The sequence below is a fragment of the Kogia breviceps genome, chromosome 15, assembly GCF_026419965.1.
Source record: "Kogia breviceps isolate mKogBre1 chromosome 15, mKogBre1 haplotype 1, whole genome shotgun sequence".
Lineage (NCBI taxonomy): Eukaryota > Metazoa > Chordata > Mammalia > Artiodactyla > Physeteridae > Kogia > Kogia breviceps.
Window position 1 is genome coordinate 80,530,549 of NC_081324.1, and position 12,321 is coordinate 80,542,869.

Here is a 12,321-nt window from a genome sequence, read left to right on the forward strand (position 1 = left end):
AACAAACACAGGATCATGAACAAATACGCCAAGTACATTTTCAAGTTAAAGGTACACGATATATTAAACGTTGAGGTTTATGGTTATCATTACTGGGTAACATTTGTTGATTCTTTCTACGTGCCAGGCAACATAATAAGCCTGGACTGCACACTAACTCACTCAGTCCCTACTGATGAGACGATGCGTTTTCCCCTGTTTTGCAGATGAGGGAGGGCACTGAGGACAGACAGGGTACCGACAGTCACTTAGTAGCACATTGGTTTAATCCACTCAAAGCTTCCAGGGCCTTTGGGCAATGTATTGTCCTGGTGATCACAGTGCCCTGGACCCCTGGCCACCTAGATGAGGCCAATCACAGTACTTCACACCCTGGCCCAGTGACTGGTCAAGAGGTGGGCAAGTGACCCAAAGCAGAGCCAATGAGAATCTTCCCTGGGATTGCATGAACATAGACAGTGGAAGATACACGTAGTTCCCCGGCACATGGAATCTGTGGGGCCCTGTGCCTCACTGCAAAGAGTGGAATGCAGCCAAAGAGATTCCACGTCCCTTCCAGGCCTGAGCCCCAAAAAGGTCTGGCAGCTTCCATTTTTGTGCTTTTGGAAACCCTGAGTTGCCATGGAGGAGGTCTAGACATCTCTGCTAGAGTGTAGACCAGGGGTCAGCAGCTTTTACTTAAAGGGCCAGACAGTAAATATTTCAGGCTTTGTAGGCCATATGGTCACGCCTACTCAAATGCCTTGTGATGTGACAGCAGCCCTAGGGAACAGGTGTGGCTGTATTCCAGCAGACCTTTGTTTACAAAGCAGGCGTCCCAGGCTGTACTTGGCCAACCCTTCATGGAGAGACCACACAGAAGAGGCGTATGGAGAGGAAGAGGCCCTGAGATTTCACCATGAGAGAGAAAGGCCCGCTAGTCCCAGAATTGTGGGTAGTGAGGGGCTGTCCCGTGCATTGTAGGATGTTTAGCAGCATCTACAGGCTCCACTCATTAGCTTCCAGGAGCCCCCTCCCTGCCAGCTGTGGCAACCAAAACTTTCTCCAGATACTGCCAAACGTCCCCGGGAGGCAAAATCACGGCTGGTCGAAAAACACTGGGGTCATGTAAAAAAATACGCAATTGGGGAACCAGCACTCAACTTCCCCACCACGTGGAAGTCAAGGAGAGTCGAGAACAGGGCGCATTCGTGGACTTCCCTGGTGGTCCAGTGGCTAAGACTCCACGCTCCCAAATGTAGGGGGCCCGAGTTCGATCCCTGGTCAGGGAACTATATCCCACATGCCGCAACTAAGACCCAATGCAGCCAAATAAATAAATAAATACTTTAAAATAAATAAATAAAACACAACAACAAGGTGCGGCAGGGCCGATTCATGACTTTCACAGTCCCTACGCACTTCTGCCTTCGTCAGTCCCTTGCTCCATAAAAAAATATATTTTATATAAATATATATATTTTTTATGACCACATTGGTATAAAGATGAATATAATCCAGTCATTATACATTATTAGCATACCCATATTTTTCTTATGATTTTAAAATAAATTAAGTTAAACTAATTACAATAAATTCAATTTATTAAAATTAAATACTGTGGGTGCTAAGCACTGTGCTTACAATGCCTAATGAATAATCAGCATTGAGTGAGTGTAAAGATGGAGTCAGAGGACGTTATTTAAGTCCTTGGAACCAGCCATGCCTAAAATTTGACCCATCCCTGGACTATCAGTTTCTTAAGCCAAAAAAAATTCACTTTTGGGGATAAACAACAAACTCCAACTGCATAGCACAGGGAACTATATACAGTATTCGGTGATAAACCATAATGAAAAACAATATATATAACTGAATCACTTTGCTGTACAGCAGAAATCAACACAATGTTGTACATCAACTATACTTCAATAAAATTTAAAAAAATTTTTAATTCACTTTTCGGCCTAAGCTAGTTTGAGTTGAGTTTCTGTCACTTGCAACCAAGAGGCCTGACTTATCCGGTCTCCCAGAGACAGAAGGTGGAACCTGACCTTAAAGGTGAGTCCGTCTAAAGCAGAGTTCCTACCAACTCCCACCGACCACAAACGCATCCCGCCTCTGGCATCCTTCTAGCTCTCTCTAAGCAGGACAGTTTTCAGGAAAAAGTTCCCCACACTTACACTTCTGGACAAAGTTGCTCACGTGCTTAATCTTCATCAGAGCAGGCTGACTGCATTCTTTAAAGAGAACAAAGAGGGCATCTAATATCCCTTCTCGGGAAAGAGGAGACATCTGCTGTTGAGTCATGAAGGGTGGTTTCCCCTAAAAACAGCAAACAGCAGATGGAGACACTGTCAATAATGAAAAGCTTTGATCAATAACATCCACGCAGAGTAAATTGCAAGCCACCAACTCAACTAACTGCTCACGACACACACTAACAACGTTATTCGGTGGCCTCATTCTTTAAAGCAACATCCATTGACAGTCATTAAGTTATCACCTGTACATTCCATCACCGTGGGCTTCTTCCTCCAGCACCTCGGGAGGAAAAACTTCACCAGCATGCCAAGAATAAGAAAAGGTCCTTCTTTCTGAATGGTCTGAGGCTCGTGGGGACATTTACTCCGAGCACTGCCGGTCCTGTCACATCGCCGTGTCTCTGCACTAGGACACAGTGATTGCCTCTTCCTCCCTGTGTTCCCAGAGGTTTGCTGACGTAACTTCAGTTTAATTCACTTGAACAATCTAGGGTCGTGTAAATGGAATGACTGCACTAAAGCTGCATTTATTCACGATCTCAGGCAACAGCTGCAAACTGGCAAACTGCATCTAGCCCACAGACATGTTTTGTTTGGCCTGTGGTATTTAAAATAATTTGAGTTATCTGCCAATATTGAAAACTCTGGAGATTTCACACCCAAAAAAAGGGGGGGGAGGGGAGGATTTCTGGCTTCTCGTGAGACCGTGGCAGATCTGGCAACAATGCCCCACGTTCCTGCCTGGGGATGCTGAGCTGCAGCTGAGGAGCACTGCCCCTCTGGGTAGCAGATGTGGTCTGCGTTTCACTGCAGACCTGACTCACAGCTCCTCCATCTGGCTCACTTGACTCCTTTACACTGCCTGGCCCCCAAAGACATGAGTTTGCACCCCTGGTCTAGAGCAATGGATCCCATGTGCCAAGCTGTGGATCGTGTGCAGGTCTCTCTGCAAAGCTGGCCACCAACAGTTCCTCTAACTCTGAAGGCACTTGCCACTGCACCCACCGAGAGTCCGAATCTGTTTCCTCTCCCCGTGAATCTGTGCCATCGCCGTGACTCACGTCAACCAACAGAACGTGACATAAGGGATCGTGTGTCAGTTCAAGGTGGAGCCCTTAAGAAGTCTGGCAGCTTCTACTTTTGCTTTCTTGGGGAAGCCATCCACCAAGTCAAAAAGTTTGGGCTAGACCAGGGGTCAGCCAAATCTGGCCCACTGCCTGTTTTTTGTTTGTTTGTTTGTTTGTTTTGTGGTACGTGGGCCTCTCACTGTTGTGGCCTCTCCCGTTGAGGAGCGCAGGCTCAGCGGCCATGGCTCACGGGCTTAGTTGCTCCGCGGCATGTGGGATCTTCCCGGACCGGGGCACGAACCCGTGTCCCCTGCATCGGCAGGCGGACTCTCAACCACTGCACCAACAGGGAAGCCCCTGCCTGTTTTTATAAATAAAGCTTTATTGGAACACAGTCATACCTATTAACTTACACATCGTCTATGGCTGCTTCTGTGCTACAATGACAGAGTAGTTGACTAGTTGCAGCAGAGACCGTAAGGCCCATGACATCTAAAATACTTATTATCCACAGAAAAAAATTACAAGCCCCAGGTTAGACTGACTGAATAATGAAAGACCTTTGGAGAAGAGAGGTCAGTAGAACCCTGAGGCTCCCCAGCCAGCAGTTGGCACCCAAATGTTCCAGTCCCAGCCAAGCTCCCAACTCAATAGAGCCCCATGAGTGACCCCAGCAGAAGAACCACCTAGTTGAATGCAGCCAACCCACAGAATCATAAGACAAAATAAATCACTGTTTTAAACTTTGTGCGTGGTTTGTTACACAGCACTGGATAACAGAAACAGACTGGCTACATCTGAATCACTTGGAGAATAGGAGCACTTAAAAAACAAACAAAACCCAGATTCTCAGGTTCCACCCCAACCTACTGAATTCGAATTTCCCAGTTTGTAGCTTAGAATATGTTTTAGTAACACGTCCTCCCTAGAGAGTCAGACCTCAGCCAGGTTTGTAAAGCACTGGGTCACAAAAGGCCACCCTTCTGTCACTTTAGAGTTCTGCCACTACCTGGGAAACTAAGATTCTTTGTTTCTTCTGTTCCTTAATGAGTTTAAGCAGCTGTTCCCAATACAGTACTGAGTCTTAACAAAGTTTTCAAGTTTGCCGTGAAATGAGAAAAGATGAACACCGCATGATGACTCTTTTATAAAGCTACGTGTATTCATATTGTACAACTGTCCTTTATTCTGCAACGATGTCCTTTCTCTCATGGCATTTCTTAAAATGTCCTTTCTTTATGAAATAAAAGGATCAGACGATCATATGATTTTCTTTTTTCTGTGTGTTTTTTACATTCCTTACTTGGCAAAATAGAAAGTTGGCAAACCTAGGTCAGCCCAGCAAATTTGTAAAATTTTGTTGGCTCGAAAATCTAAAAGTCTGCCAACCACTGACTTAGAGCTAGTGGGGAAGTTCTGTTAAGTAGAAACTGAGACCCTGTCTAAAGTACTTACCTAAATAGAAAACAAAACCACTACTCTCTATCCAAACCTCATTAAAAGGGCACTGGGATAGGGATAGAGGAGGATAATTAAATAGTTTAGAAATCCCACTAGGGGATTAAGGACAGAGAGGGAATTTTAAGGGAGTCTGGGAGACTGTTATAAGCTAATGACCACTCAAGAAAAGAATCCAGTAACCTAGCAACAATCTATACTACCTTGAAGGAAGACCAGGTGCATCCAAGTACCAAGCACACTAAAGCTACAAGTCCTGATAGCTAAAACACAAGACAACAGATATGGGGTCTAAATCTTTTTACATGAAGTCAGGAAGTTAATGGTCCTTGAATAGTAGCATTTCTGCATGTAGCCAAGACAGAAATATAGGTGAAAGGAGAAAGAAACTAGGTGAAAGGGGACATTATATTGAAACCTGAGATGAATTACCATATTTTAGTATATGTTACCACTCTCCTGCTAATATACATGATTTAAATAGTACCATGACAGTCCCGGTTAGACCATATAGGGTCAAAGGAGGAACTAATGATGTAAGCCTTGCTGTCTGCCCAAAATGAGAAAAAAGGTGGTCTTCTCCCCTCCCCACTTTTTCTTTGACTATAAAAATGTAGCCCCTCTGTTCTCAGGGCTGCATTCCCTTGCTGGCTGTTTGTATCTCTCACAAGCATCTTATGCTAAGAAACTCACTCTTGCCTTTTCTGTGCTGAGACAAGAGAACCTGAGCTTCAGTAAGTCCTGACACCAGGTGAGTGGTTTCAATTAAAAGACAGTGGGTTCAAGTCCCCTCCTACGTCAGGAACCGTGGGTTCAAGTCCAATCTGAGTTTTGGCTGGGTTCAAGTCCCATCCAAGAAGGAATGCAGTTTCAGCTGGAAGGGGGAAAAACAGTATCCTTCTTACCTGTTTATATTAAGGCAAATGTTAGGGTTATGCTACACTTGCAAATAACAGCTTTCCTGGGGGCGGGGTAGAACTCATTAGTTTAAAAAAAGATGAATTAGGGGTTTATCCAAAATCCTTGCTGTTATAATGACATTTAAGTACAAGACACACTTAATAAACTCTGACATACTCTGGCGGTATTGCCCAGCAGTTACATATCCACAGACCAAAAACTGGGCGTGGCTTTGCCATTTACAAGCTGTGTGATTCTGGGCAAGTCTTTGTCTCCCTCCACATCTGCACATGATAAGCCCTTAATAAATTCTGTCATAGGTTGGAAGTTTGGGAGTAAAACGATAAAGGGGCTAAAAAGTGGTAGCACTCAGTCAGCTGAGGTTAAAAACAGACTATTCATTAGTGAAAAATATCTCATGACTTAAATGGTGATGGGGATGGTCCCACCTACACTTTCAATCTGTCCGCATTCTGATCTGTTTGAACATTCCCCAATACCAGCATCTTAGGAAAAATGTCCTCAAGATCGTATTAGTGTTGAAACTAATATAACACTGTAAAATACTATTACATTTAAACCAGTATAGTTGGTTTAAATGTAATAGTATTACTATTAAATACTACTAAATTTAAGAGTATTACTATTAAATAGTATTGCTATTTATCATCATACAGGTATTATACAAAAATGCCTTCTTAAATATAACTACTGCTATGTGAACATAAATTTATTATTACTGGGCTTCCCTGGTGGCACAGTGGTTAAGAATCCACCTGCCAATGCAGGGGACACGGATTCGAGCCCTGGTCCAGGAAGATACCATATGCTGTGGAACAACTAAGCCCATGCACCACAACTACTGAGCTTGAGCTCTAGAGCCCACGTGCCACAACTACTGAGCCTGCGTGCCTAGAGCCCGTGCTCCGCAACAAGAGAAGCTAATGCAGGGAGAAGCCCGCACACCACAACGAAGAGTAGCCCACGTGCAGCAACGAAGACCCAACACAGCCAAAAATTAAATAAATTAAATAATTTTTTAAAAGCCTACGAGAGCATGTATTAATTGGAAAGAAAAAGATCAGGAAAGACTGCTAAAAAAAATTTATTATTACTGTCACTAATACTATTTCTACAATTATTAATAATAGTTACCATTTATAAAGGGCTTACCAAGAGCTGGGCAAGAAACTAAGTACTTTACATGGATTATCTCATTTAATCCTCACAACTCTGTAAATTAGGTGTTATAACCTCTATTATAAAGAATGGAAAATGGATTTAGAGAAGGCAACTGACTCGCCCAAGGTAACACAGCTAACAAGTACTAGGGCCAGGATTCAAACCTAAATCTTCACCAGTATCTGTATTGTCCCTTTGACTTACGAATACATAAGTCAAACAAGGATTTCTACCTCAACGGTGTTCCATCTACATCAGAAACAAAAGAATTAGAAATCTACGTGGAAAAAAAATCTGACAACATTAAGTTTTAATCCTTTGGGGTGATGGAAATGTTCTGTATCTTGAGAGGAAAGGGAGTTTCACAGGTGTGGTATTTACCAAAAATTTTTTTTTTACTCTAAACCATAAACATCCCTTGAATGAAAAAGATTTCTATATTTCTATAGGATTACAAGTATAGAAATTTCGGTCAGAAGAGTGTCTTTGTTCAATTACTTTTCTTTAATAAAAGGACAAACTTTAGCACAGAAGTGTAAAGTGTGTGAAGGCATAAAAAAGGTCTTCCTTCCAGGGCAAATTCAGCTACCCACTCCTGTCTGAACAATGGCTCCTTTCCAAAACTATCAGTGCATATGAAACACCAAAAGGGATTTTCTCCTGGATTAGCCTCAGTCCTGTAACAAAAGCAAAGGTAACAAAGAGGTTCCAAGGAAACACACAGAGATGAGCAAAGTTGGCAAGCCAGTCTGTTACCTGGAAGAAAAGATTCAACCTGGAGGCCCGGCTGGCAATGGATTCAGCAGCACCAGCGTCCGGCAGATTCCGTGCTCCATACTTGAACTTCAACATCTCCCCACTGGTGATGAAGGGAGATAGGTTAAATGTGTTCTGCAGATTTGAGCAGGAAGGACTTGAGAGATCCCGAGCTCCCTCAGGCTATCAGGAAAGGGAGGTGAAAATCAGCCACCACTGGGTCTTGGGAAGCTCAGTCTGGTGACGGAGATTAAAAATCAGATTTTTATTCAGTGTAACAAGAGTAACACTTATCTGACATACCCGCTTAGTTAAAAGTTTGTTTATCTGCCCTCCTTAGAATGTAAGCTCCACCAGGGCAGGGACTTTTATTTCCATATAGTGGGGAAACATATTGCCCGGCACATAAATACTAACAGCTATTGAATAAACCACTGAAAATAAGCAAATTACATAATACAGGTATATTGAAAGGTTTCAAGCGCCATGGGGTTCAAAAAGAGAAAAAAAAAGAAAAAGAGCAAGATGGGGGAATTGGGGCATGGCAGTGTGTGTATTAACAGTGGTGTCAGAGTAACGTCGCTGAGACGGTGACATTTGAACCAAAACCTGAAGGGCGTTAAGCAGAAAGCCTTGCTGATATTTGGGGAAAGAAAAGTATCCCGGGCAGAGGGCACAGCCAGAGCTAAGGTTCTGAGGCAGGACCTCGGCTTCTCTAAAAATAGCTGGGAGACCAGAGGAGCTGCAACAGGGTGGAGGCAGGAAGTAGGAGTGATGGATGGGTAAAGCAAATTAAGGTCACACAGATTCTAAGGCGCTGCCAGCCCCCACTAGTCATGCTGACAGGAGGCAGGGCAAAATAAACACAGGACCCCACCAAGCTTGAGAAAGGAACAATTCCCCTGGCCCCAGCATCGCCTGGCCGACCCTTCGGCTCTGGTGGAAGTGGGCCAGTGCACCGCCAGCCTAGGAAGACCCTCCCGATCCCCGGAAGCCCTGGGGGCGGAACCGCCGCCCTCCCGGCTCCGAGAGGCAAAGCCGGGATTGGTGTGGGTAGAGAAGGCCCTTCTCCAGGTCTTGCAGAATGGGGTGGAGGGGAAATGGGGCCTGGGGGGGACCAGACTCACGCTCAGCCGACCCCGCCAGTCAGCGCTCCGCTCTGCCCCAGGCGTCCCGCCGCAGCATTTGAACCCGGGGAACGGCGCGGGCGGGGCCCAGATAGTCTGGACCAATCAGCGTTCCCGTTCCTATGATGGACAGTTGTATCTCAACCAGGCCCTGCCCAAGTCCTTAAAGGGACAGAGGAAGTGAAAGAGCTAGCCAATCAAATTGTTTCTTCCTTTGACTCATGGCCAATGGGAAACGGGGAGGGCAAACCCGACAGGGCAGGTCTTGGAAGTTTGAAATTGGCGGTTAAGCACAAGGATGCAATTTTGGGTGCGCGTCTATTTGTGTCTGGGATCTCTGGGATCCCGGGGCCGTGTCCCCTGCTCGCTCTCAGGCCACCTGGGAGGAGGAAGACAGCTAGGCCGCTCTGCCTGGTGGTCTTGTTCCTCAATCCTGCCTAAGGTGGAAGTACTTGTTACTTTGGTAAACCAGCTGGTTCTCTGCTATAGGCTACAGCTGAGGCAGCAAATGTTTTGAGTTTGAAATTCCACCTGCCTCGATGACCGATTGTCCTGCAACAAATAGGTGAAGGTATTGAGACTGTCTGATAGGACATTTTAAAATAAAGACAAGAACTTAGTCAATTCACTAATGAGGAAATCCAAAAGGCCAACAAATATACAAAAATATACTCAACGTCATTCGTAATCAGGAAATGAGAAAACTAAAACCACAATGAGATACAATAACATGCACCCAGATTGGGGCGGGGGATGGGGGAGGAGGTATGACAGTGTTTGCAAAGATACGGAGCTGCAGGCATTCATACATAGCTGATGGGCGTATAAACCAGTACAGTCTCTTTGAAAAAGAGTTTGCCACTATTTGCTAAAGTTGATGATATGTACATTCTATGACTCACTCCTGGGTATATTACCTTAGAGAAACTCCTAATTGTGTACACCAGAAGATATGTACAAGAATGTACAAATAGTACCGTACATCATGGCAAAAAACAAAGAAAAACTGGAAGCAACCCAAATATCCATCAGCAATAGAAAGGAAAATTTTTTATATTGCAGTGTTGTCATACAGCAATGAATAGGAACAAACTGCAGCTGAACACAATGACATAATGACTTTCAAAACAACGCTGAGTGAAGGAAGCAAAACAATAAAGTATGTCATTTTATTGGAGTAGAGTTGATTTCTGTACATTTCCAATCCCTACACTAGATAGAACTGGAAACGTGTTATCACATGCAGGCACACACACGCATGCACACATCAGTATAAAACCAAAGCTACAGACTTGCTTAATACACTTTTTCCGCCCCAAACATAATCCTGGGAAAATAATGATAGCTACTATTTATCAAGCCCCTCTCCCCCTTTTTTAAATCAAGCACATCTCATTTAATCTTTACTATAACCCTGAGAGGGAGGAACTATAATCCACATTTTACAGATGGGGAAACTGAGGCTGAGAGATATGGAGTGACTAATCTTCAGTTGTTCAGCTCTAGGTGGTGAAGCTGGATTTGGAACTTCTGGACTATCTGACTCCAAATCCTTTCCTCTATATAAAACCTGCTTCTCAGCAGATGTTAGAAATTCTCCCATCCTCTGCTTTTGTCATGTTGCAAGGGCTGACCCAGTCCAGAAAAATATATGAAAATAACAAATACTTCTAATGACATGTGAGAGTTAACCAAAGTTTGGGGATGGCAAGGTGAGGAGAGATGCGAAGTGGGTCACAGACGCTGTTGACTTGATATAAAGAATCTCAGAAAGGTGAGAATGTGGATCTAGTCAATGCCTCTGCTGATTTTTCTAATCCAGCCAAACCTGTTAGTTTCCAGGTGTCAGAGATAGAAGTCTTTACCAGAATCTTGAGACTTGTTCATCCTAAATTAGAATACAATGTTAACAGCACCATTTTGCATTTCCCTGAATCCTGCCTACTAATTTCCTATTAGAACAATCGCTGGCCTCTGCAAATCCTTTGTGAAACAGAACAAGGGAAAAACAATAAATAAAATGAATAAGGAAACATAAAGCAAAAACCACATTAACCCCACCAATTTTCTTTGAGAAGTAGTAACTGCACAGTAAGCATATGAGGAAAGAGAATTAGGAGGGACCAACGGCAATGTGCCAATACTAAAAGGATAAGAAACTGCCAAATAGAATTAACCGTAGTTAAAACTAGACCGACAGGAAAGCTGAGACCTTCTGTTTGTTCTTGCGCAGAATGAAACAATTACCAGTTTTATGCAGAACATGAATCCATGATGATTATTGTGATGGAGATTCTGGAAGAACTTCATCTTCACTGAGTCATAGTGAAGGACTTCATGATGTTCTTACATTCAATTATACATTTATTTTGTTAAAAACAAATTTTATTGTGCCAAGCACTGGGGGTACCAAAAGGAAAAAGATATCCTCCTTGTCAGTTTTTGAAAAGCCAATTATAGTGGGGAGATGGAGCTGTAGGCAAACAGCAGTGAAACTTTGTGATAATCTCCTGTAACAATGGAGACTCCAGAGAGCCCTGGCAACAAGGGAGGGGATGGCAGGTGGTATGTCACAGCACATTCCCAAAACACAAAGAAAACAGAAATGTGATTGCCCTCAGAGCATTCACCTGGGCCATAACACAAGCAGAGATGCTCCAAGGCACCTTAAAGAGAGAGGAATGACTGCAAGACTCCAACGGGACTTAGTGGAACATTAAGTATTGTACAAACCATGCCCCTGAAGGACAGGAAAAGTAAGAAGCTAACCCCATCCTAGATATAAAGAGACAAAGCTATTCTGGTCCCTTTAGCAAGAAAGAGTTCCTCAAGATATTTTGGCTGTGGGTGACTTCTAAGGAATGCTTCTAGAAAGCACCATCAGCTGAGTCCTTTTAAGAGCAAGCCGTATCCCAGGTATTACCTGTTTTCCCCACCACTAGCATGAGAGACACTTTCAGGTCACATACAAATGTCATTTATTTTTAAAATTATACATGTTACTGTGTGTTAGGAAAAAGTATAGCTAGTCCATCAAACCAGGTGTTGTAGGATGTTTAGAAGTATCTTGGCTTCCACCCAATAGATACCCTACCCACTAGCATATGCTCCCAGTGGTGGCAACCAAAAATATCTCCAGACATTGCCAAATGTCTCCTGGATGGCAAAATTACCCAGAATTGAGAACCACCTGTTATAACTGTATGACATGAAAATTTCCAATGAATACATTAAATATACTCTATTTCAACAAGCAGAGCTCCCAAACAGATCAAAGTACATTTTAAATGTTTTGAAATTTTTAACTGTTAGAACTTTCATGGACACCATCATTTCCCCAATGTTTTCTCCAAGTTTGAATGAGTTCCCAACTATGTTTTTTCTTTCCTTCTTTGACCTTAGACAAAGCATCTAACAAGGAAGAATAAGTTGGCAAAATTCAATTAAACAGCAATTAGCCTTTCTGCCATTTAATCCTAGACATTTTGCTATGATGCTGGGGCTTATCAGTTAATTGTGTTTCTTCAAAAATCTCATAAACTGTAAAAACATACCTCTAATCCTTCAGTCCACTGATTTCAGGAGTGT

General features: G+C 43.3%; 1 protein-coding gene across 2 annotated transcripts in view; it reads right to left on the bottom strand.

Annotated features, from left to right (window-relative positions):
- CIT (citron rho-interacting serine/threonine kinase) overlaps nt 1–7,709 on the bottom strand; it is a 173,501-nt gene extending 165,792 nt beyond the window's left edge. For both annotated transcript variants that reach the window (XM_059040791.2, XM_059040788.2), the window contains exons 1-2: nt 7,607–7,709; nt 2,163–2,304 (exon numbers count right to left, since the gene is read on the bottom strand). In XM_059040791.2, the coding sequence (XP_058896774.1) occupies nt 2,163–2,304; nt 7,607–7,702 (238 nt within the window). In that variant the 5' untranslated portion in view covers nt 7,703–7,709. The remainder of the gene's footprint in view (nt 1–2,162; nt 2,305–7,606) is intronic.
- Nucleotides 7,710–12,321: the final 4,612 nt, after the last annotated feature.